The 26,283-nt window shown below is 34.8% G+C and overlaps 2 protein-coding genes across 2 annotated transcripts in view; one reads left to right on the top strand and one right to left on the bottom strand.

Annotated features, from left to right (window-relative positions):
• The window catches only part of LOC142344531 (ras-related protein Rab-11B-like), a 450,398-nt gene extending 443,920 nt beyond the window's left edge, over window positions 1–6,478 (bottom strand). Inside the window, exon 1 of the mRNA XM_075396276.1 lies at window positions 6,466–6,478. The gene's annotated coding sequence lies outside the window, so the exon portion shown is untranslated. The remainder of the gene's footprint in view (window positions 1–6,465) is intronic.
• Window positions 1–26,283, top strand: part of LOC142344530 (G protein-coupled receptor kinase 3-like) — a 74,774-nt gene that overhangs the window by 6,507 nt on the left and 41,984 nt on the right. The window contains exon 2 of the mRNA XM_075396275.1: window positions 1,415–2,782. Coding sequence (XP_075252390.1) covers window positions 2,095–2,782 — 688 coding nt within the window. The 5' untranslated portion in view covers window positions 1,415–2,094. The remainder of the gene's footprint in view (window positions 1–1,414; window positions 2,783–26,283) is intronic.

The following is a 26,283-nucleotide window of genomic DNA, read 5'->3' on the forward strand; positions in this document are numbered from 1 at the left end:
ATCTCAACTGTGACAAGGTTTATTATAAATTTTTTGGAATCTAATGGCGAACAGCTTATCTAAACTCGAGTATGAAAATTTTTTCCTGAGCAAATTTTGTATGAAAATTAATTTTTACCGCAATCTTTAAAGTAGATCTTCTATGCGATGTCTTGACTTAGTTTTTTAGCTGTTGAATACTAAGTGCTTCTATTAATAGTGCGATAGGGATAAAGGGCTTTGCTTTAAAATTATTTGACTCAAATTTCTTTTTTCACCAATTGTCAGTAAGTACTAAGAAAGACCGTATCCCATTGTATCTCTTAAACATGTTCTCGCATTTTAATTTTCCTGGGTTTTGTTTAACACAAATTAAACTTCAGTTCTCGCAAAATTTTTGGGTTAAACACTGAAATTTTCTGAAAATTAAAACACTAAAGTTTCTAAAATTTTTAACCGCTTTTGAAGAAGTGTGATTTAATTGAAATACACTCTTCATAAAAAGAGGAAAGGTGACGTTTTAGTCGTCTCTTTACAACCGTTGGCGAGTAACGAAATTTAAAATAGTATCACCAAAATTTTTTTCATTAGAAAGATGCAATAATGCTTAATCTCTTTTCAATTCAAGTGCTTTGCTGATAACGCCTTACGGTGTAAAGCGCCTTTTTTAAAAGTTTCTTATTTGTTAATCAACATTGTGCCAAAGAATTTAATTGGCTAAAAACTTTTATGTTTGTACAGCTGCTTGTCTTGACGTTTGTGAACGAAAGACACTGCCAACCACAATTTTTTAACCACAATTTTTTATTTTTCTTTGGAACTCTTTTCGAAATTGCTGAGCTTCAAAGGCTTCTTGAAAGATTTTGGCCAAAATAATTATATTCGTATTGATAGTCTTCTGATGAAATAGAGCAATTTTTTACGGGCCATCCAAAAATAATGTTTGATTCCGTGAATTGGAGGATTCTGGATGTTTTTAGTTGTTGGAGCATTTTTATGCATGCTTCAACCATCAAATGTATTTTGATAGGCACTATTCGGGTATTCAGAGTGAGTGAAAAGTGGAAAACAATTTCTGTTGTGATCAAGTGATTGAGCGCAGTCAATGCTATCTATCAACGACAATTTTTTTTTTGAAACTTTATAATAGTATTGCATTATAGTAGTAATTCTAGACTTTTAACCCTCGCAGTGTAAAGTATTGGCAACATTAGGCGTAATTGTCAACATATTTTTTAAAAAAATGATCACTTTGATTCTTTGAAAATTGTGCAAGCTTTTTGCAGCTCGTTGATTTAAAAATGTAAACATAGTTTCAATAGCCCGCCTTTTATGCTGTCAAATACGAATGTGGGACAACTCTGTACCACGCACAGAGTCATGCGAGCCTTCTTGTTTACAATGGTTGTTCACTCTTAATTTTTGTATGTTTCAGGGGAATGGATGCGATGGTTGAAGACATCGATAACCGAAAGTCGAAATTGGAAGACATCGAAAAATATCGATAACCGACTATTAATATTGATATGACCGGACTCAGTGAAAGTTGGAAACTGGTAGCTTTATACGGACGCTTTTGCCCATCCAATCACTTAATCATGATAACCATCAGCAGTACTAGTGTTTATTAGCTTCCTTGTTGTGAGCGCAATGTGCTTACCATTAGCTTGACCGGTCATTCAACAAACTCCTTCACGCCGTCCAAGTGATCAATTGTGACACAGTCTTCTATCTGTTTGTCTATTTACATCTTTTACAAGTAACCTCCTCTTAATTGTCATTATTTTGTACTGTAGCAATCTGATTTGTTTCAAATAGCTTCAATCTGAGTCTATTCTTTGTATTTTATGAATCGTTAGTCGATAACTGTGATCTTATCTTTGTAAACTTGTAGATTTATCTTGTCATTTGATCATTAGCTTGTTTATTATTAGCAATATCGGTGACATTTTGCGACAACTTAGAGGTCAATCTGCCGTGTACACACTCAATTTCGCAATTCTCAGTAAACTTTGCACCAAAAGTGTGCTGCGTCCTTAGTTTTACCTTAATTTAGTTTATTATTTGTACTAGTTACAGTTATAACTGTTATAACTACCGGCAGCAGCAGTAAAAATGGCTGATTTAGAAGCAGTATTAGCAGATGTGAGCTATCTGATGGCTATGGAGAAATCCAAGAGCACTCCAGCAGCTCGAGCCAGCAAAAAAATTATCCTACCGGATCCTCAGATTAGATGCGTAATGCATAAATACCTCACTCAGCGCAACGAAATAACATTTGAGAAGATATTCAACCAGAAAATAGGTTTCCTTCTCATGAAAGACTTTTGTAGTAAAAACTTAGAATTATCGCTGCAGAGAATTGAGTTTTATGAAGATATTTTGAATTATCAGAGCACGCATTGTGATGAAGAGCGTGAAAAGATTACTCGTAAGATGTACGATAAGCATATTATGACAGAGTTAATTTGTGTGACGTATGCCTACTCAGAAGAGGCCCTGAACCACATCAAAGAAGAGCTGAGCAAAAACCAGGTCCCCTCTACGGAGCTATTTAACGTTTATATTGAAGAAATCAAAAAATCCCTCGAAACAGAAGCTTACGGCCCTTTCCTCAAAAGTGAACAGTTTACTCGATTTCTACAATGGAAAAACGTCGAGTTAAACATCCAGCTTTCAATGAGCGACTTTTCAGTCCACAGAATTATTGGAAGGGGTGGTTTTGGGGAGGTTTACGGGGCTAGGAAAGCAGACACTGGAAAGATGTACGCCATGAAATGTCTAGACAAGAAGAGAATAAAAGGTAGGTGTGGCCAGTTTTTTAAATTCGATTAAGCTTGCTTGGGGTAATGGTTGTATAAATGCCGACTTTATTTTTAAATCTGCTCTTTCAATTTAGTCCCCTTCATCGTCGTGCTTAGGGCTAAATTCACTGCGGTCATTACTGCCTTAGTATTTTAGAAATATTTCAATCTCGACTATTTTTGTTTGTTCAGATCGAGAAATGCTCTCATTGGCAGGTCGATGAAGAATTTTTTCTAATATTCAATAAATTTGCTTCGCGTTTAACTTTATAATGCAGTAAGCTCTAATTAATTTTTCTGTGGTCTTTTTGGCCTGTTTTTACTGTAATTTCAGTTGTGGAAAGTTTGCCTTTTAATAGTTGGAAAATGAAACATGAAGGAAAAACGTGACATTTTGTAGCATGTTTGAAGCTTGATAACGATGCATAATGAATTTGATCCATAAATTTTTAATTAACAGAAACCACCGGACAAAAATTAAAACATTTTGTTTGCCTATTTGTCTTTTTGGAGAAAGAACTTTATAAAACACTTTATAAAACCGGTTACTACTTTTTCATGCTTCAACGAAAATCGTATTGTTGGAAATTAACTAAATTCTTCGGCTGTTTCGCGCAAAATTAAGGAAGCGCTGTGCTCGAATAAAAGTGATTCCAATAATAATAAAAATGTGTCAGAGAAATTGTGAGGCGAAAATTACATGAATTGCGCTATAAATTCACGAAGTTGGAATAGCATTAATTCAAATCGAATGTCACTCAAACCTGTGTAAGAAACTTTTCAGTGTATTGAAAATGAGCATCAACTGTTTTCTGGAGTTGGACTAATGGATACTATTCAGAGGGCCAAAATAGATTGTTGAAAGATGCGGCTTCCCTGATCAATTGATTGGCAAAAACTAATTCTCCATATCGAAACCAAAAAACAACTCGCATGTTAGGTTGTATAAAAATGGGTTTAAGTCTTTCATGACCCCTCTGTCATATTTTCAAGTGGCTCAAAAATGAGGCAATTATCGGATGTATACTGAACGGCAAAATTTTGAGGCAATAGTACTCTAACTTAAAATCAGCTTTTGAAAACAATTTTCGCACCATTGATGCACTACACTATTCCTCTCGCCTACCTATGACATTCAGATGAAACGCAACGTTTACTTGTAAAGTTGATGAACTCAATACAAGTTTCATAGTCAAACGTTGAGTTTTATCTGAATTTCGGAGGTAGGCGAGAGGACTAGTGCATAGAATCAAGGGTGCAAAAATTGTTTCCGAAGTTTGATTTTAAACTTATGTAATATTGTCTCAGAATTTGAATTTTTCGTTATTTGAATGTTTTGGGTGCTAACTTAATTTTACCGTTCAGTATATATTCGGAAAATCAATTTATTGGCTTCACTCAAATGCTGAAAAATAGTCAATGCCACTTCACCGAGAACACATGGTTTAAGATATTATTTTACTTTTTTGTCAAGTGCTTAGTGAACCCTTTTGATTTTTCGTCCTGAGAAATGAGATAAACAGGTAACGCCTGGAGTGCATTAAGTGCTCATAGAGCCTTTCGGCTTACTAGACTAAGTTCGCGATTCACCGAAACTGTTTTGACATGTTAAATAAGATTTTCTCATTTTTTCTATAAATGCTTTTTATCAAACGGTAGACGAAATTATCTGAGGGCCTTCACATCTTAAATAAGATTTTCTCTATATATGATTTTATCAAACGGTCGACGAAATTATCAATTTTTAACTGTTGAATTTTTTTGACGAATTGGGGGAAAAGAGTTTGTAAAGGACGCAGAGAACCTAAATTTTTTACGTCCTTTTGTTTTTTTCATATTTTCGTTCATTATTCTACATATTGCCTTGTCGTGTATATGACAAAAAGCAGTTGTATTCCTGTGAAATTTTTGCATGGTGCATTTGTTAAGCAGCATTTTTTGTCGTATTTTTTAGCTCAAATAATTTTGTATGTTAAGATCAGCATGCACATTTGATAGTTTGCTTCGTACTAAAAAATAAAAAGGAAGAACAGATTGAAAAATTGTAAATTAATTTGCAGAAAAGTGCTAAACTTGGCTTTTCTTGAGCATGAGAAGGTTTTTTGCCGGTATTTGTTTCCTGATTTTTACTGACGCGGTAACTTGAGTGGTTTTGATTGTCTTCTTTTTTTGAACGAAATTTAAGCTACTGTCGATCTGAGGGCCGTACGCAATTGCACAATGAAAATGCTTCAAGTTAAATTTTTTCTGCGTCATTGTTTTTATCTCCTCTATTTTGTTAGACAATTTATTCAATTTTCAGACAAGCGTTGGAAGATATTATGGGGTCAGTAAAAGGATAAAGTGGATAACGGGGGTACAAAATCATGAAAAGATTTTCCGGTCTCGCTCTAATTGAAAGTTCTCTTCTGCTGACAAATTCACCTCTCTCAACTGCACTTCAAATGTGCATGTATAGTTGAAATACTCTAGCTTTGTCTCGTTCAATTAATCATGCATATTAATTATATTGAATATATTTTACTTTTTTGTTGCATTGTATGGTAATTTTTCTAAAATCTACGAGTGCCATAGACTTTGGGTTTTTTTAGCTGATTTTAGATGATCAAACTTTTGTTCTGAATAAAGATCTTTAGTTGTTTAGGATTCATCTGTTGCTCGGGAAGGCCTTTTTAGGTTCTGAAAGTAATTTGAAACGAAGATCTTTGCTGAACCTAATGCAGTATATTGGACGAAACTTGAGTGAAGCGAGAAATTTTGTTGTTGATCATTTTGTCACCGTTTTTCAAAATTGAATTCCAAGTAGTGTGTCTTTTAAAAGATTGCTCGCCGATTTTTGAAAACTTTGATTGCTGTCTAATAAAGCTTGTAATATCAGCTGATCTCTATTAGCAGCATAAGAATGTATTCTTCGGATCTATTCTGTTTCCATCCGACGCATTTGAGTTACATTTGCATGGCAAAAGGACAAAATAATTATAGATCACATTTTTGTTCCGACCCACTTTAGTGGAGGAGATGAACTTTATGCTCAACTGTTTTTTTGTTCAGTCAATTTTCGCCGATTGATATATTTATCGCGTAGGGTTGTGAGTGGTATCATTAGAAAGCCTCTCAAACGTAGAATTTCAAATTAAAAAGATTTTTTATTACCTCTTTTTCCTAGGAGTTACGGAGGTTGAAAATTTTGTGAACTTTAGCCTAGATTCCGATGTTTTGTTCATATTTTTGGTAATTTTTGCTAAAATTATTGATCAATTTTTGCTTAAAATTTGATGACATTGTTAAAGATAGTCTCATTGGTTTTACCTTTGATGATAAAATGGTGAGTTGGTGAGTTTTTGCAACAACTGATTTGGCTTATTTTTCAGCTAAGTTCATCATTTCATTTTTTAATGAAAAATGGTATCAAATATGGCTATTTTTATACCCTTTTGTCCAGTTTGGTTGTTGTGCAGACTTAGAAACTGCTGACAAATCTTCGGTAACTCCAATACGGGCTAATTGTACCTCCGGTTAAGAAAATTTTGTGGAATTAATTATTTTGAAGTCTTTCGCTAATTTAAACCAATATTTGTAAAAAAAATGCATATGTTTTTGATATGTTAAGATTTTCGTTTGCTTAAAAAGTTTATTAGGCATTTTTCTAACTACAGGCAAGTTTGTTTTCATTTAAAATTTCATTTAATAAGTTTCCTGTTAAGTTTAAATAAGGGCCAAGTGATAGATATTCCGTTTTTGAGTAAAACTCATAATTTGTATGGCTCCGAAAAATTGTTTGTGTAATTTTTTAATGAATTCTTGTATTGCCAAGAAATTTATATTCTTTTCGCAGTCTTATGACGGAGTCTAATTTATCAAATATTCAATTTGTTATCTAGGGAGCTAATAAAGAAATTATCTATAGCTTTCATTGGATGCATAATGGTTTTTCGGTAATATAACTAGATTAGTATCCAAAATTCATCATTTTTTGACATATTGTCTCTTTGGTGAAATTTGCTATTCTGGTATCATTTGGAACATTTCTTTATTTTAATGGAGAAGCAGCAAGCTCAAGACCAATTTTGGCCGAGCTGTTTAAAGTTCACAAGTTATTCGGATTTTAATGGCGCGCTGTATGTTTTCTAAATACATCTGCTTTTTTGTTTAGTTACAGACCAGAATAATTTCAGCAAAAAGCATATGGTTTTTTGACTTCAACACCGTTTGCGTAAAAATGTTTGTGAAAGTTTGAGTTTTGCCGGTAATCGTTGTTAGTTTGTAGTCCTTGACTTAGTCTCACTAATGACACGCCCAATAGTCGTCCTAAGCAACAACAAGTTGATCTGTTTACAAATATCGGTTTGAAAGCTTAAGGTTATGTCCTGCTATTTTAAAAATTTGTTTTCTGACTAATAATGGTTTTTCCAGATCTGCTACTTTCAGTCTTATCTTTGCCACTTTTTAGTGTAGTGTCAACAGAGAAAGGGGTCTCATTTTCAAATGAATTATATTTTAGACTTCTTTGTTGTTTTATTATTTAGATATTGTTTTTCTTAATAATAATAATATAGTTTTCTTAACTTGTCATCTGACGCTATTCGGACTTTTTCATTCAGTTTCTTTTTAAATAGATAGGCGTAAGTAATACATGTTGTTGTATTTGATTTTGTTGTTTGTCTTTTCTCCTACTCTCCTTAATGGCAGGTATCAACGGCCCTGTAATGTGTTATTGTCTAACTTGTTTTATAGTTTGAGCTTAAAGCTATTTTTTAAATTGATACACCAATTTTTTCGAATTGTGATTTTTTGAAATTTTTTAATATATTCATGGTTTTTTTTTGAATCTCAAACATATAAATTCGTTTAACCCCAAGGTTAAAATCATCATTTGGCGGACAATTAAGTCAAAAATATGGTTGAGCGGCGTCGGAACATTATGTGAGAACGCACATTACTGAGCTTCCTTCAGGTTTTAGATCGGTTGGAATTCTGAGAATATCACCCACAGTACTGCTAATACTTAAAGGAGGAATTTACGGGCGTTTCAACAAAAAACTTTTCACTAGACAAGTAGAGATGCGTGGTTTTGTTATGACTGAAGCTTCGTTGTCTATACTTTCAGGAATCAGTATTTAAAACTTTCTTTTTTGGGTTGCTCAAATGCTTATTGTATGGTAAATAATCTTTTAACTGAATGACTAAGCTAAGACTATTCAAAATTTTTGGAACTCTTTTGGGTCGATTTTCTAATCTGGGATAAGATCGATCTAAATTACAAGCGTGCGTTTCTTTCGAATTAATTGATTTTGTAGTTATCTGATTTTATCTTATTCATTTAACACAAAATTGCTTCCCCGTTTGAAGTTGCACGCGGCAAGTCTTCAAAATGTAAATTCTTTGATCAGTTTTGCCTGCTGGCCCTTTTATTCTCTGGTCATCTTTTGAGAACCATCTTCCCCGACAGTTGCGTTCAAGTCCCCCAATATTTTTAGAGTTTCATCGTCAAGTTGCTTTTGAGTTGATCACAAATGTTTTTGAAAGTGGTCCTCATTATAATTGCTTCTATTGATCCCTAAACATTTTCAGTTTTTGAGAAGAGAACAACTGGAGTAAAATTTTCCAAACGTTTTAAGTCATACACGGAATTATCTTCTATTTCTTTGCTCTCAGTGTTGCATGGTTATTGTTTTGCTTTGTTCGTTTTATTAGAATTTTTAAAAATTAAGGAAGTGCATTCCGAGGACTCGTTATTCATTTTTGCACACCAAACTTTGCTTTGAAAACTTCTTAGAGTTAGTCCCAAAACAGTTCCAGACAATAATTAAAAAAATGCGAAATAGTCCCAAGTAAAACAGTCCCTGGACAAAGCATTCCCGGCCAATGCGCTCCTTAGATTGATCAAAAAGAGTGCTGCTCTAATATTAAAAGATTGTGTGAAGGTAGGAAAACTAATATCACCGCAGCTTTTGTTAGTGGTCTTGACCTACATTCGGAATTCACGTTTCTAGCCCAAGTAGGCTGAAAAAATTTTCAGCCTACTCAGCTTACTCGGGAGGAGTAGGCGAAAGTGCAAAAAGGGAAGGTCAATCAGATCGGTTGTTCAAAAACGATGAAAAGTCTTAAAATACGGACAACCCAGCCGCTTGTTGCTGTGAGAGAAGGGGAAATTAAAAAATTAGTTATCAGTATTTTTTGCCATAACGAGATAGCTTCTATTGGTATTTTAATTCTCTCGTGAAATCAGTCATATTCGGATGCTGAAAATTTTTGACAAGGCCTAGTGTTGTAAAATTGCCTTTTTTGGCCTCTTCACTTGCAGAGTAGCTGTTATCTCTACAATTATATCAAATTTTTGCCTGAGCGATAGAGTTTTATCGACTGCTGTAATTGTCTTCAAAACAGTTGATAATTGCTTCATACTCCTCCGGGCAAGTTGACTGCAGTTTTTCGGATGCAAAATTAACATCTTTTTACTGGCAATAAAGCCGTGCAAATGAAATTCTGGGAACTTGCAAAAACAATTAATGTTTTGTCATCTTGGGGCCATGAATCTTGATAAGTGAGTTTGTCATCACCATGCGCCATTTGTAAGATCTCGTGAATCTTGAATTTTTTCAGTGACGCCGGCTCGTTTGTGGATGATTTTGTTGTGGCGTTTCGTTTACTATCCTTTGGTTTGAGTTTTTCTCTTGTCTTTCGAGCAGCAAATATTGTTTGGCGTGGAGTCTCGTCGGGCATTTCTGCTCTTCCAACGCCAACTCCGAATGGATATTTTTCTTCTCAATATATTCTGGATTTGCTAAATGAGCGTAAAATGTTTTAACGTCTCTTTGTTCATTACGTAGTGTGACTCTGCCTAATATAGCCATGGTCTCCAGAAAGTGCAATTTTGTTTTTGTTTTGGTTTTCTTTGTGAATTGCATCGTAACACCCTGCGTCAATATTATGACACCAAACATCGTGCGTATATATATATATATATATATATATATATATATATATATATTATACTGGTTAATTTTTTATATGCTTGTCAATTTAATGAAACCTGCCATTCCCTTTAACATCTTGTTTTTTTATGGATCTGAATGTGTTGGTAAAGTATCTTATCTTTTTTTTGAGCTCAAATTTTGTTAATTAGTGCGTAGTCTCTATCTTTTGTGACTATTTTGGCTGGGACTGTCTTGTCTGTTTTTGGGACTCTTTTTTCTGGGACGATTGTTTTCATTTTTTGACTATTTTATCTATGACTGTATTGTGGGGACATGCGATTTTTAAAATTTTTTCTGCCGAAATATTAAATAAGAGCGAAATTTACTTTTCCCCGTTTGTTTCTATATTTAGTATAATACTTTGCCAGAATGCCTAATTTCTGCGTTATTTATAATCTTGAAAATTGTGAGCAACTGAGCTGATGCGACCGACAGTCTGTTTGAGATTAATTTGAACGTCGTTAGTCACCCAAGGTCTGATTTTCTGTAATTGAGTAAAAACCATAAGCTGAGTGTTGACTATTTTTTTTAATTGGAGAAAGTTCGTTCTCTTATTTCAGTTCTTGTAAATTTAAATCGTATATCGAGTGAATTTAGAGCTCTTATTAAGTTATAGAACTGAGCCTATAAAATTTAAGTGTTTGTTTAGTGATGTCTGATTTGGCGGGGACACCCTTGTGAATCCAAAGGAATGTTTACTTTCGTTATCTACATACTTGATTAAAAAAATTATCTAAGAAGTTTGACAGCCTTGCAGAGAGGTTTTTAAAACGTTCTGTACACAAGATACGTATGCATGGTATGTTATTTTGACACATTGGCTTGACACATGCTGTTTTGATATATTGGTTGTTTATTTTTAGCTTTCCAGCTAAATTGTTTGGTAGATTGATCCTATTGTTTCTACTTCAGTTTTTGCTCTGAAACGTATCCTTAAAGGAGCACTTAAAAATGAAATGCTCCTAAGAATTATTCGTCTTTTTTTTACTTTTATATCGTCTTATTCACTCGGGTCATGAAATATCCGCTCAGAGAAAGATCTTGGGAAATCTTAAAATATTGGAAAGCTAATTTTAAAGTTGATTAATTGATCTCAAGCAAAGTTTGTACAATTATATCAGTTGTGGTCTTTTCTTTTTAAGGCGATTTTTTGCTTGGTCGATTTTTCGTCTGACCCTTTTAAATTTCCGTAAGCCTTACTAGTGTAAAAATGTTTTGAGGAGGGCGGTTGGGTGAAGTTGTTCCAAATCTTAAACGTTTGACCCCCCCCCCCCCCGACACACACACACACACACACACACACACGTTTGTTTCTATATTTAGTATAATATTTTGCCAGAATGCCTAATTTCTGCGTTATTTATAATCTTGAAAATTGTGAGCAACTGAGCTGATGCGACCGATAGTCTGTTTGAGATTAATTTAAACGTCGTTAGTCACCCAAGGTCTGATTTTCTGTAATTGAGTGAAAACCATAAGCTGAGTGTTGACTATTTTTTTTAATTGGAGAAAGTTCGTTCTCTTATTTCAGTTGTTGTAAATTTAAATCTTATATCGAGTTAATTTAGAGCTCATATTAAGTTATAGAACTGAGCCTATAAAATTTAAGTGTTTGTTGAGTGATGTCTGTTTTGGCGGGGACACCCTTGTGAATCGAAAGGAATGTTTACTTTCGTTATCTACATACTTGTTTAAAAAAATTATCTAAGAAGTTTGACAGCCTTGCAGAGAGGTTTTTAAAACGTTCTGTACACAAGATACGTATGCATAGTATGTTATTTTGACACATGCTGTTTTGATATATTGGTTGTTTATTTTTAGCTTTCCAGCTAAATTGTTTGGTAGATTGATCCTATTGTTTCTACTTCAGTTTTTGCTCTGAAACGTATCCTTAAAGGAGCACTTAAAAATGAAATGCTCCTAAGAATTATTCGTCTTTTTTTTACTTTTATATCGTCTTATTCACTCGGGCCATGAAATATCCGCTCAGAGAAAGATCTTGGGAAATCTATAATATTGAAAAGCTAATTTTAAAGTTGATTAATTGCTCTCAAGCAAAGTTTGTACAATTATATCAGTTGTGGTCTTTTCTTTTTAAGGCGATTTTTTGCTTGGTCGATTTTTCGTCTGACCCTTTTAAATTTTGGTCCTCAAAAACGGTGTGAACAGCAAACTGGCCCGGGGGCTTCAATTGGCTGAGCAGCTCTTTCAAGGCCTTACTAGTATAAACATGTTTTGAGGAGGGCGGTTGTGTGAAGTTGTTCCAAATCTTAAACGTTTGACCCCCCCCCCCTGACACACACACACACACACACACACACGTACACTCGTTACTCCCGCATACACCCTCCTCAAGCTGGAAGCCCTCTCCGCCTGGACCTCTTCCACCCTCCGATTTGACCTCTCTCGTCTAGCCATCTCAACACTACCCCCATCACCTAACCCCCCTCCACAATGCTTGCATCCCTAAGCTGCATCTGGCTACTACCGAAGCCAACTGCTTGGCGGTCGTTTCAGAGCAATTCAACCGACGTTAGTCCGTTATATCTATAGCTGAAAGTTTTTTTCATACTTTTATATAGTTTTCCGCGAATTGATTTGTTCTAGATGTTAGTAATGGAGATGTTAGTAATTTTAGTTATATTTAGGTTGAAAAAATTGCAAGTTTTTTTTAGCATTTTAGTTATTTTCAATAGTCCTTATTTCCCGATAGTCCCACTTTCTTTTGTAGCTGGGGTTATTATTGAACTTATGACTTTGACGTCAAATCTAGCGCGTGAAAATTTTTTAATCTCCCACAAAGTTTCACTAGCAGACATTAGTGAGTTGTGCGGTTTAGACTGTTTTATAGAACAACGCAAAAAGGTGTGACAATTTTACTTTTAATTGCTCTCAAACGAAGTTTGTAGCAATTACCTTAGTCCTGTCGGTCTTTTTTATGCGATTTTTCGCTTGACCGATTTTACGCTCAAACTGTTTCGGAGACTTATACTTATGGCGTGAATGGTGGTTAGAGGTTCAAGACACCCCAAATGCTGACCCCCCCCCCCCCCCTTTATTGCCCCCAAGGGCACACGTCCTTAGGGATTTGATAATGAGTTACTGGAATAAAGCTTTCAATTTTTTAATTTGACAAATTTTAGCGATTTTTTTTATAAAACTTGAAAATTTTTGTCGCCTTTTAGATTTCTCCAGCCTCAAGAGCCGAGGAACCTCTTCTAGGATTTGACAATAGTTTACCGAATAGTTTCTAAATGTAATGGAATTTTCAAGATTTCAACACCAGGAATTTTAGCAATTTTTTTACAAAGCTTGCAATTTTTTTTGACTTTTATTGTCATTATTCCGGTTTTCAGCCTAACAGAAAATCTCCTTTAGGGTTTTAGAATAAGTTACTGGAAAATTTTATTTGGCCATGGATTAATTTTTAGCTTTCACTATCACAAATTTTAACAGTTTTTAATGCAACTTGCAATTTTCTTTCAAGTTCTTTGAAATTTTTTTTGCCATTTAGGTTTCTACAGCCTCAAGAGCCACATAAACTCCTCTAGGGTTTGATTATAGGTAAATGCATAGCTTCGAGATGCAATGGAATTTTTTTCAAGATTTTAATATCAGCATTTTAAAATATTTGCAATTTTTTCAGGTTTTTTGAATCTTTTCGAATTTTAATTTTTTTTCGGCACCAGGACTCTAGGGACCTCCTCCAAGGCTTGATGATTAGCTGTCGAATAGTTTCTAAAGTTATTGGAATGGGTATCAATATTTGAATAACTCCAGCTTTAGCTTTTTGATAATATTTAATTCTCGAAATTTTTGAAAATAGTTTTTTTTTATTAGTTTTTTTAATTAGTTGGTTGTTCAATAATTTTTTCGTGTTGTTTCTGGGGTTTGGGTATTAAGACGTTTAAGATATCGCTAAAAGGTGTTGTTTTTTTTAGGAACTACGTCACAGTTTGTTTTCAGTTTATCAGTTTCTGTTAGACATATAAGTTGCAGGTTTCTTGTCAGTAATTCAATTTTTTGTCGGAAGTTTAAGCGGACAGTGTCCATGTTTAATTTGTTGCTCATGGTTGTGTGGTTTGCTGATCAAAATTGCTTTTCCGATCAAAATTTGTTCTTAGAATGAAGAAATTTGTTCTGATTAGTATTGAGAAATGATGGTTTTTTTGTTCTCTGATTCGTTTCTTTTATGCTTTTATGTCAGAAGTTTTCTGCGATCTGAAATGTATATTTCAGAGTGCATGCAGTTGTTCCGCATTAATAAAGCTTTAAACAATTGGTTGATTTTTGAATGAGCTTGTTTGATGCCTAAAATATCCTACCTCGAACAGTTCTGCTTAATCTCTTATATATAAATCTGACTTATATTTAAAAATCTCTACCGCCCACTCCCTTGATAACTAGTAGAGAATCCCTCTTTATGCTGTAATTTACCAGAACATTAAACATTACTTGGTCTACAGTTTAGATAGCCATAACAGTTTAAGCGCAACTGCGGACCTCTGTTCAGGGCCACACCTCTCTTGTGCTGCGGAATGAAATCGCCGTTCGGTTATCGCAACTATTCAGCGTTGGAAATTCTTTTTGTTTTTATTCCAATTCGGCCAATTGCCATAGCATGGCCGATCTTATCCTTTATAATAAACGCACGTTAGTTTAGAAGGCACAGTGGTATAACGAAAGTCTAAATTGCATGTTTAAGGGGCCTCTCAGGAGCATGTTTAAGATATCCCAAAGATCATAATTAAGAGCTTTTGAATAGCATTGTTTAGAGGAAAGATCGCGAGAGGTCAATCATCGAACAATGTTCTAAAAGCTTAATGTCCGAAAAAGCGCCGATTGAAAAAGAGTCAGTGACCGAAATGCAGTAAGCGTCAATGACCGAAAAATGCAGGTGTCAAAATGTTACGCGCCAGAAAAGCAAGGATGCAAAGAATATGTCAAAATTGGGAATACATGGAAAAGAAGGCATTGACCGCAGTTCTGATGCAAAACGATTCTTCAAAATCGTAGAATTTTATTTTACTTTTCCTTTCCCCTTCCTTTCTTTTTTTAAAATAATAGCTGCGATAATGATAGCTGAGCAGAGCTATTATTTGCTATCAAATAATTTTTTTGCCGTGTTTTGCAAACATTTGAGGTAACACTCCCTTTTCGACTTTTGCGAAGTGGGTTTTAATGACTTACGATTTATGCGTCAAATGTAGCGCTTGAAATTTTTTAAAGCTTGACCGAAGTTACACTAGTAGACATTAGTGATTTATGCGGTTTAGACTGCTTTTTAAAAGATGCAAAAACATTTGAAGAATTTTAATTAATTTTTTCTTTTCGTTTTTGTGATTAGGCTATTTAGACGTTTAGGTTCTCGCTATTAGGTCTGGTTTTTTTGAGGAACTACTGCACATTATTTATTCTGTTTATCAGTTTCTTCAGGCGTAATTATATCACAAACTTATAGCATTTTGTTGAAAATTAACCTGTTTTGCTCTGTTGTCTGCTGACTGTGCTTGACATAAGTTTTGTGGTCAGTAATTCCTTTTCTTTTGTCGGAAGTTGAAGCGGACGGTGTCCAATTTCAATTTGTTGCTCAAGGTTGTGTAGTTTGCTGAACTTTCCAATCAAAATTGGTTCTTTTTGGAATGAAAATATTTGTTCTAATTGAGAATTGATTGTTTTTTGTTCTGGTTCGTTTTTTATGACTTTATCTCAGAAGCTTTTTGAGACCTCAAATGTATGTTTCAGATTGTAGCAATTACATTAGTCCTGTCGGTCATTTTTATGCGATTTTTCGCCTGACCGATTTTACGCTCACTGTTTCGGAGACTTATACTTATGGCGTGAATGGTGGTTCTTAGAGGTTGAAGACACCCCCAATGCTGACCCCCCCTTTATTGCCCCCAAGGCCACACGTCCTTAGGCATTCGATAATAAGTTACTGGAATAAAGCTTTCAATTTTTCAATATGACAAATTTTAGCAATTTTTTTTTAAAACTTGAAAATTTTTGCCATTTTTCAGGTTTCTCCAGCCTCAAGAGCCAGATAAACTCCCTCAGGGTTTGATTATAGGTAAATGCATAGCTTTTAGATGCAATGGATTTTTTTTCAAGATTTTAATAAAAGCATTTTAAAATATTTGCAATTTTTTCGAGTTTTTTGAATCTTTTCGAAATTTATTTTTTTCGGCAGAAGAATTCTAGGTACCTCCTCCAAGGCTTGATGATTAGCTTTCGAATAGTTTCTAATGTTATTGGAATGGCTATCAATATTTGAATAACTCCAGCTTTAGCTTTTTTGATAATATTTAATTTTCGAAATTTTTTGAAAAAAGTTTTTTTAGTTTTTTAATTAGTTGGTTATGTTTGATAATTTTTTCGTGTTGTTTTTGGGGTTTGGGTATTTAGACGTTTAAGATCTCGCTAAAAGGTTTTGTTTTTTTAGGAACTACGTCACAGTTTGCATTCAGTTTATCAGTTTCTGTAGGCGTTTACATCACTAACTCAAGGGATTTTGTTAAAAAGTAGCCTGTTTTGCTCTGTTGTCTGCTGACTGTGTTGGACATATAAGTTGCAGGTTTCTTGTCAGTAATTCAATTTTTTGTCGGAAGTTTAAGCGGACAGTGTCCAAGTTTAATTTGTTGCTCATGGTTGTGTGGTTTGCTGATCAAAATTTGTTCTTTTCCGATCAAAATTTGTTCTTCTTAGAGCGAAGAAATTTGATCTGATTAATATTGAGAAATGATGGTTTTTTTGTTCTCTGATTCATTTCTGTTATGCTTTTAAATCAGTTTTCTGCTATCTGAAATGTATATTTCAGAAGGCATGCAGTTGTTCCGCATTAATAAAGCTTTAAATAATTGGTTGATTTTTGAATGAGCATGTTTGAAGCCTAAAATATCCTACCTCAAACAGTTCTGCTTAATCTCTCATATATAAATCTGATTTATATTTAAAAATCTCTACCGCCCACTCCCTTGATAACTAGTAGAGAATCCCTCTTTATGCTGTAATTTACCAGAACATTAAACATTACTTGGCCTACAGTTTAGATAGCCATATCAGTTCAAGCGCATTTTCTGACCTCTGTTCAAGGCCACACCTCTCTTGTGCTTCGGAATGAAATCGCCGTTCGGTTATCGCAACTATTCAGCGTTGGAAATTCTTTTTGTTTTTATTCCAATTCGGCCAATTGCCATAGCATGGCGGATCTTATCCTATATATTAAACGCATGGCAGTTTAGAAGGCACAGTGGTATAACGAAAGTCTAAATTGCATGTTTAAGGGGCCTCTCAGGAGCATGTTTAAGATATCCCGAAGAACATAATTAAGAGCTTTTGAATAGCATTGTTTAGAGGAAAGATCGCGAGAGGTCAATCATCGAACAGGGTTCTAAAAGGTTAATCTCCGAAAAAGCGCCCATTGAAATAGAGTCATTGACCGAAATGCTGTAAGCGTCAATGAATGAAAAATGCAGGTGTCAAAATGTTCACGCGCCGAAAAAGCAAGGATACAAAAAATAAGTCCAAATTGGGAATACATCGAAAAGAAGGCATTGACCGCTGTTCTGATGCAAAACGATTCTTCAAAATCGTGGAATTTTATTTTACTTTTCCTTCCCCCTTCCTTTCTCTTTTTTAATAATAGCTGCGATAATGATAGCTGAGCAGAGCTATTGTTTGCTATCAAATAATTTTTTGTCGAGTTTTGCAAACATTTGAGGTAACACTCCCTTTTCGACTTTTGCGAAGTGGGTTTTAATGACTTACGATTTAGACGTCAAATGTAGCGCGTGAAAGTTTTTCAAGCTTGCCCGAAGTTCCACTAGTAGACATTAGTGATTTCTGCGGTTTAGACTGCTTTTTAAAAGATGCCAAAACATATGAAGAATTTTTGAATATTTTTTTTTGTTTTTGTGGTTAGGATATTTAGATGTTTAAGCTCTCGCTAAATGGTCTGGGTTTTTTTAAGGAACTAAGTCACATTATGTATTCGGTTTGTCAGTTTCTGTAGGCGTAATTATATCACAAACTTATAGCATTTTGTTGAAAATTAACCTGTTTTGCTCTGTTGTCTGCTGACTGTGCTTGACATAAGTTTTGTGGTCAGTAATTCAATTTCTTTTGTCGGAATTTTAAGCGGACGGTGTCCAATTTCAATTTGTTGCTCATGGTTGTGTGGTTTGCTGAACTTTCCAAGCAAAACTGGTTCTTTTTGGAATGAAAATATTTGTTGTAATTAATATTGAGAATTGATTGTTTTTTGTTCTGGTTCGTTTCTTTTGTGATCCCAAATGTATGTTTCAGATTGCATGCAGTTCTTCCGCAATAATGTAGCTCTAAAAAATTGGTTGATTTTTGAATAAGGATATTTGGTGCTTAGAATATCCTACTTCAAACAGTTCTGCTTATTTTTTTGTTGGATTAAATTTTTTTTGGTTATGTAATTCCGATTCACTGTGATGAGATTTTTTCAACAATTGACCCCCCCCCCGTCCCCTCCCTTGGTAACTAGTAGAGAATCCCCCTTTGTGCTTTAATTTACGAGAACATTACTTGGCCTACAGTTTAGATAGACGAATATCAGTTTAAGCGCAACTGAGGACCTCTGTTCAAGGCCACATCTGTTGTGCTGTGGAATGAAATCGCCGTTCGGTTATCGCAACTATTCCGCGTTGGAAATTCTTTTTGTTCTTATTCCAATTCGGCTAATTGTCATAGCATGGCCGATCTTATCCTATATATTAAATGCACGGCAGTTTAGAGGGCACAGTGGTATAACGAAAGTGTAAAATGAGGAGCATGTTTAAGATATCCCGAAGATCATCCCGTTTAAGATATCCCGAGTTTTTGAACAGCATTGTTAAGAGGAGAGATCGAGTGAGGTCAATCATCGAACAATGTTCTAGGAGGGTAAAGTCCGAAAAAGCGCGGATTGAAAAAGAATCATTGACAGAAATGAAGGAGTCAATGACCGAAAAATGCAGGTGTCAAAATGTTCATGCGCCGAAAAAGCAAGGATACAAAAAATGTGTCAAAATTGGGAATACATGGAAAAGAAGGCATTGACCGCTGTTCTGATGCAAAACGATTCTTCAAAATCGTTGAATTTTATTTTACTTTTCCTTCCCCCTTCCTTTCTCTTTTTTAATAATAGCTGCGATAATGGTAGCTGAGCAGAGCTATTGTTTGCTATCAAATAATTTTTTGTCGAGTTTTGCAAACATTTGAGGTAACACTCCCTTTTCGACTTTTGCGAAGTGGGTTTTAATGAATTACGATTTAGACGTCAAATGTAGCGCGTGAAAGTTTTTCAAGCTTGCCCGAAGTTCCACTAGTAGACATTAGTGATTTCTGCGGTTTAGACTGCTTTTTAAAAGATGCAAAAACATATGAAGAATTTTTGAATAATTTTTTTTGTTTTTGTGGTTAGGATATTTAGATGTTTAGGCTCTCGCTAAATGGTCTGGGTTTTTATAAGGAACTAAGTCACATTATGTATTCGGTTTATCAGTTTCTGTAGGCGTAATTATATCACAAACTTATAGCATTTTGTTGAAAATTAACCTGTTTTGCTCTGTTGTCTGCTGACTGTGCTTGACATAAGTTTTGTGGTCAGTAATTCGATTTCTTTTGTCGGAATTTTAAGCGGACGGTGTCCAATTTCAATTTGTTGCTCAAGGTTGTGTGGTTTGCTGAACTTTCCAAGCAAAACTGGTTCTTTTTGGAATGAAAATATTTGTTGTAATTAATATTGAGAATTGATTGTTTTTTGTTCTGGTTCGTTTCTTTTGTGATCCCAAATGTATGTTTCAGATTGCATGCAGTTCTTCCGCAATAATGTAGCTCTAAACAATTGGTTGATTTTTGAATGAGGATATTTGATGCTTAGAATATCCTACTTCAAACAGTTCTGCTTAATTTTTTTATAAATCTGATTTGGAAAATAAGTTTAAAAAGCTAACTTTTTTTGTTGGATTAAATTTTTTTTGGTTATGTAATTCCGATTCACTGTGATGAGATTTTTTCAACAATTGACCCCCCCCCCCCCCCCCGTCCCCTCCCTTGGTAACTAGGGAATCCTCCTTTGTGCTTTAATTTACGAGAACATTACTTGGCCTACAGTTTAGATAGACGAATATCAGTTTAAGCACAACTGAGGACCTCTGTTCAAGGCCACATCTGTTGTGCTGTGGAATGAAATCGCCGTTCGGTTATCGCAACTATTCCGCGTTGGAAATTCTTTTTGTTCTTATTCCAATTCGGCTAATTGTCATAGCATGGCCGATCTTATCTTATATATTAAACGCACTGCAGTTTAGAAGGCACAGTGGTATAACGAAAGTCTAAAATGAGGAGCATGTTTAAGATATCCCGAAGATCATCCCGTTTAAGATATCCCGAGTTTTTGAACAGCATTGTTAAGAGGAGAGATCGCGTGAGGTCAATCATCGAACAATGTTCTAGGATGGTAAAGTCCGAAAAAGCGCGGATTTAAAAAGAATCATTGACAGAAATGAAGGAGTCAATGACCGAAAATTGCAGGTGTCCAAATGTTCATGCGCCAAAAAAGCAAGGATGCAAAAATATGTCAAAATTGGGAATACATGAAAAAGAAGGCATTGACCGCAGTTCTGATGCAAACCGATTCTTCAAAATCGTGGAATTTTGTTGCTTTTCCTTTCCCCTTCCTTTCTCTTTATTATAATAGCTGCGAAAATGGTAGCTGAGCAGATTTATTATTTGCTATCAAATAAGTTTTTTGCCGTTTTTTGCAAACATTTGAGGTAACACTCCCTTTTCGAATTTTGCGAAGTGGGTTTTAATGACTTACGATTTTCACGTCAATTGTAGCGCGTGAGATTTTTTTTAAAGCTCGCCCGAAGTTACACTAGTAGACATTAGTGATCTATGTGGTTTAGACTGCTTTTTAATAGATGCAAAAACATGTGAAGAATTTTTTAATTAATTTTTTCTTTTCGTTTTTGTGATTAGGCTATTTAGACGTTTAGGCTCTCGCTATTAGGTCTGGTTTTTTTAAGGAACTACGGCACATTATTTATTCTGTTTATCAGTTTCTTCAGGCGTAATTATATCACAAACTTATAGCATTTTGTTGAAAATTAACCTGTTTTGCTCTGTTGTCTGCTGACTGTGCTTGACATAAGTTTTCTGGTCAGTAATTCAATTTCTTTTGTCGGAATTTTAAGCGGACGGTGTCCAATTTCAATTTGTTGCTCAAGGTTATGTGGTTTGCTGAAGTTTCCAATCAAAATTGGAATGAAAAAATTGTTCTAATGAATATTGAGAATTGATTGTTTTTTGTTCTGGTTCGTTTCTTTTATGATCCCAAATGTATGTTTCAGATTGCATGCAGTTGTTCCGCATTAATGAAGCTTTAAACAGTTGGTTGATTTTTGAAGGAGGCTGTCTGATGCTTAGAATATCCTACATCAAACAGTTCTGCTTATTTTTTTTTATAAATCTGATTTGGAAAATTAAAGTTTAAAAAGCTAACTTTTTTTGTTGGATTAAATTTTATTTGGTTTTGTAATTCCGATTTACTGTGATTAGATGTTTTCAACAATTGACCCCCACCGTCCCCTCCCTTGGTAGAGAATCCCCTTCGTGCTAAAATTTACCAGAACATTACTTGGCCTACAGTATAGATAGCGGAATATCAGTTCAAGCGCAATTGCGGACCTCTCTTCAGGGCCACACCTCTCTTGCGCTGTGGAATGAAATCACCGATCGATTATCGCCACTAGCCCGCGTCGGAGTTTCGTTTCACTTTATTCCATTTCGGCTAATTCCATAGCATGGCCTATCCTATCCTATATATTAACTGCATGACAGTTTAGAGTGGACCATGCTTTAACGAAATCCTAATATGCATCTTTAAGGGGCCTCTGAAGTGCATGTTTAAGATATCACGTAGTGCGTAATTAAGAGTTTTCGGACATCCTTGTTAAGAGGAGATCGCGAGAGGTGAATCAAAAAAGCAGGGATAAAAATATGTCAAAATTGGGAATACATGGGAAAAGAAGGCATTGACCGCAGTTCTGATGCAAACCGATTCTTCAAAATCGTGGAATTTTGTTGCTTTTCCTTTCCCCTTCCTTTCTCTTTATTATAATAGCTGCGAAAATGGTAGCTGAGCAGATTTATTATTTGCTATCAAATAAGTTTTTTGCCGTTTTTTGCAAACATTTGAGGTAACACTCCCTTTTCGAATTTTGCGAAGTGGGTTTTAATGACTTACGATTTTCACGTCAATTGTAGCGCGTGAGATTTTTTTTAAAGCTCGCCAGAAGTTACACTAGTAGACATTAGTGATTTATGTGGTTTAGACTGCTTTTTAATAGATGCAAAAACATGTGAAGAATTTTTTAATTAATTTTTTCTTTTCGTTTTTGTGAATAGGCTATTTAGACGTTTAGGCTCTCGCTATTAGGTCTGGTTTTTTTAAGGAACTACGGCACATTATTTATTCTGTTTATCAGTTTCTTCAGGCGTAATTATATCACAAACTTATAGCATTTTGTTGAAAATTAACCTGTTTTGCTCTGTTGTCTGCTGACTGTGCTTGACATAAGTTTTCTGGTCAGTAATTCAATTTCTTTTGTCGGAATTTTAAGCGGACGGTGTCCAATTTCAATTTGTTGCTCAAGGTTATGTGGTTTGCTGAAGTTTCCAATCAAAATTGGAATGAAAAAATTGTTCTAATGAATATTGAGAATTGATTGTTTTTTGTTCTGGTTCGTTTCTTTTATGATCCCAAATGTATGTTCCAGATTGCATGCAATTCTTCCGCATTAATGAAGCTTTAAACAGTTGGTTGATTTTTGAATGAGGCTGTCTGATGCTTAGAATATCCTACATCAAACAGTTCTGCTTATTTTTTTTATAAATCTGATTTGGAAAATTAAAGTTTAAAAAGCTAACTTTTTTTGTTGGATTAAATTTTATTTGGTTTTGTAATTCCGATTTACTGTGATTAGATGTTTTCAACAATTGACCCCCACCGTCCCCTCCCTTGGTAGAGAATCCCCTTCGTGCTAAAATTTACCAGAACATTACTTGGCCTACAGTATAGATAGCGGAATATCAGTTCAAGCGCAATTGCGGACCTCTCTTCAGGGCCACACCTCTCTTGCGCTGTGGAATGAAATCACCGATCGATTATCGCCACTAGCCCGCGTCGGAGTTTCGTTTCACTTTATTCCATTTCGGCTAATTCCATAGCATGGCCTATCCTATCCTATATATTAACTGCATGACAGTTTAGAGTGGACCATGCTTTAACGAAATCCTAATATGCATCTTTAAGGGGCCTCTGAAGAGCATGTTTAAGATATCCCGTAGTGCGTAATTAAGAGTTTTCGGACATCCTTGTTAAGAGGAGATCGCGAGAGGTGAATCAAAAAAGCAGGGATAAAAATATGTCAAAATTGGGAATACATGGGAAAAGAAGGCATTGACCGCAGTTCTGATGCAAAACAAATCTTCAAAAAGCGCTGAATTGTCTATTACTTTTCCCTTGACCTTCCTTTCTCTTTTTTAAAAAATAGCTTTGATAGTGATAGCTGAGCACAGGTATTATTATTTTTTGTTTCGTCGTTTTTTGCAACCATGTGAGTTTACACTCCTTTTTTAGGCTTTTGCGAAGTAGGTTTTGATGACTCAGGGTATTTTTGACTGACTATTATTTGCTGACTATTGACTGATTCATCATATAAATGATTTCTAACTGTTGTTTCATGTAAATGTTTTGCCTGACAGATTTTTTTTTTCGATAGTTTGCCTTTGATTTCTCAATTTAATGTGGTCAAATTTGGGCTCTACTTCACGCGTTTAGTGGTCACTTTTAAAAGTGAGGTAAAATTTGCACCAAATTTCATTTTTAAAGAGGTTGTTTATAAGAGGTTCTGATATTGGTTCAAGCTGCTTGAAATTTATATCCTACAGCCAAGGCAGGTTGCAAATACCTGCTCACCTCCTTTTGATGGTCTTTCTCTGGACGTTATTCGGTTGCTTTATTCTCATCAGAACAGAACATCAGACTTCCCTTTATATACAGATTGATCAGTTTTGCGGCCAATATTTGTGGCAAGTGTTGTCCTATTTTGTTTTAGCGAAGAGTTAGTTCAATGTTGTTTACAAATTGTCAGTTTTTGGTAAATGCATCATTTGAATTACTATTGGGAAGCGCACGTATGTCCTTCCAAAAGTTTTAGAAAGTTTAAAAGTTTAATCGAATTGCTTTTACGGACCTGCTAGTTTTAATCTGTTCAGTTTGACATAGTATGCGCATCTGTCAAAAATTATGAGTAGTCTCTGATTGCTTCATAAATGGCGTGCTTAAATTCTATTCAAGAAAAGCCCCCACCCCCTTCTGCAAAGGGGGGCAATTGAAAAGATCTTTGTGATCTACTTGGTTTCAGTCCCCATTGTTTTTTTTATATCCTCCGTTTACAATATTTGTGTTGTGATAAAGCACTTTGCTATGTAAAAAAATTAGCACGCGCGACTGGTTGTGAAATTTATATGACCACGAAGGTGCGGGGAACAGATTAGATCCAGTTATTGGACCGTAGAGAGAAATATATTGGTTGTAACAACGAAACCCGATTTTTCACTCAGTTGCCATTCGTTGTGCCTTACCTACTAACAGGTTTCTTCGAACCTTTTTAAGAGCATTTGACAGATCTTTAAAGATAGATAGATATACTGTATCATTTCGAGTCCGTCACACATTCACGGGAATTTCTTATGTTGCCGCATATGTGTATGCGACGAATGGCAATTATTTTCAATCAAGCTTTAAAGTTGCTGAATAGCAATTACTAGTTTTCAATTTATACGTTTCAGGCCAAGGTTTTTGAGACGTCGTTAATTGCCTAATCGATCATACTTCCACGGTTGCTACGACAATCAATATTTAAAAATTTTGGTTTAATGGCTGTTTATTGATAAGGGTGAGATTTTTGCCGTTCCGTTTAAATGTTTGATGCTAAAAGTAAATCCAACTTATTGTTCAAACAGTTCCTATTAGTCATATATTTTGATAGTCTTTGCACTGTAACTTTGTGTCTTATTGTCGTGTTTTAAAATCTTTCTGAACATGTCTCAACTTTCTTCAAGTTTAATAATGCTATTTTGAATTTGGTTGATTCTATGGCACACTTGCTACTATTGTTGAAGTGCCAAAAAGTACATTACAGTTGCTAGGCATTTAGTTAAGTTGCTGAGTACAGGTTTACTAGATGACCATGGTCTCTGTGTTATCATTCCATCGGTTGTCTTGATGGTGTTTTTTTCTGATTTCTAATAAATATTATTTTACAGAAATAACCTATCGTCGGGGGGCAATTTTCGTTTCATTAGTGGGCCGTATTAGTAATTTAAATATTTGATATGGCGGGTATAACGTTGTTAGGTTTCACCTTTTTTTGTCAGTCAAATTGTATTGTTTATTTTGACAACTGTTGTTTTTTTTAATAAATTGGTCTGAATATGATTTAAGATTTGGTTTTGTGATGGTTTGTTTACCACTTCGTTAGTTTAGTTGGTTGTTCACCAAGAGTTTTGAATCTACTCTTTAGACTACTCGTTCTTGGATTCATTGGTTTCCTTTCTACTCTTTATGTGCACTGTTCATTTTCATTTTGTGTTGCCGAAACCCCTTTGATACTTTTCATTTAGGGTAATTATATTGGTAGTAGTTTAGTGGTGCCGAGATGGAGTTTCGACAAATAAATTCCGCAGTAAATTCAAATATGGCCTTTAGCATATAATTCCTTAATTTCGCCATAATAGAGAATTCTGTATCTAAATTGAGGGGTAAAATGAACTTAATTTTCGTTGCTTCAGTGTTGAACGCCTTATCTATCTATTCAAAAATTGATCAGCTGTCGGTTGAGAGCATTTGTTCCGACGTCAGGCTGTTTTTTGTTTGTAGTGATCACCTAGAAAGTGGATACAAAACTAAACCAAGCTGTTTGTAGCTGAGTTTAAAATATTGTCTTTTCGAATGAAAATGTCTGAGATTCTAAAGTGTGTCTTCAATAGTTTCCTAGAGTATGTGTTGCCATTATTTTTTGTTTCAAAATTTTTCCTATATGTGCGTAAACGCCTTTTTCTTGAGTCAATTTTTCAATTTTTGTTCACGCATCGTAGAGAAAAAGGCAACACCATTTTGTAGCTTTAAGAGGCTACTTTTAATTTTTATTACAAAGGGTTACCGGCATATGAAAATATGGCACGTGCGTCTGGAGGGTGCAAATAATGTGCACCCACTGAGCTGCGTGGCACAAACGGAAAAGACCCAAAAGGTTTCTCAAAAAAATTGAGTCTTTTGAAGACAAAAAAAATTTCTCGCAATTTCTCTTTTCGCGAGCTCTTTTTAGTACCCATTTTAGGTTTTTATTTTTTCTGTAGTTCATTTGATTTTTTTATTCAACCAAAACAGAAATACTTTATAGAACATGGGAATCTAGCAGATAAACAGACGCTAAAATTTTTTT

This window comes from Convolutriloba macropyga, chromosome 8, assembly GCF_964194025.1.
Source record: "Convolutriloba macropyga chromosome 8, txConMacr16.3, whole genome shotgun sequence".
In the NCBI taxonomy this organism is placed as follows: Eukaryota; Metazoa; Xenacoelomorpha; order Acoela; family Convolutidae; genus Convolutriloba; species Convolutriloba macropyga.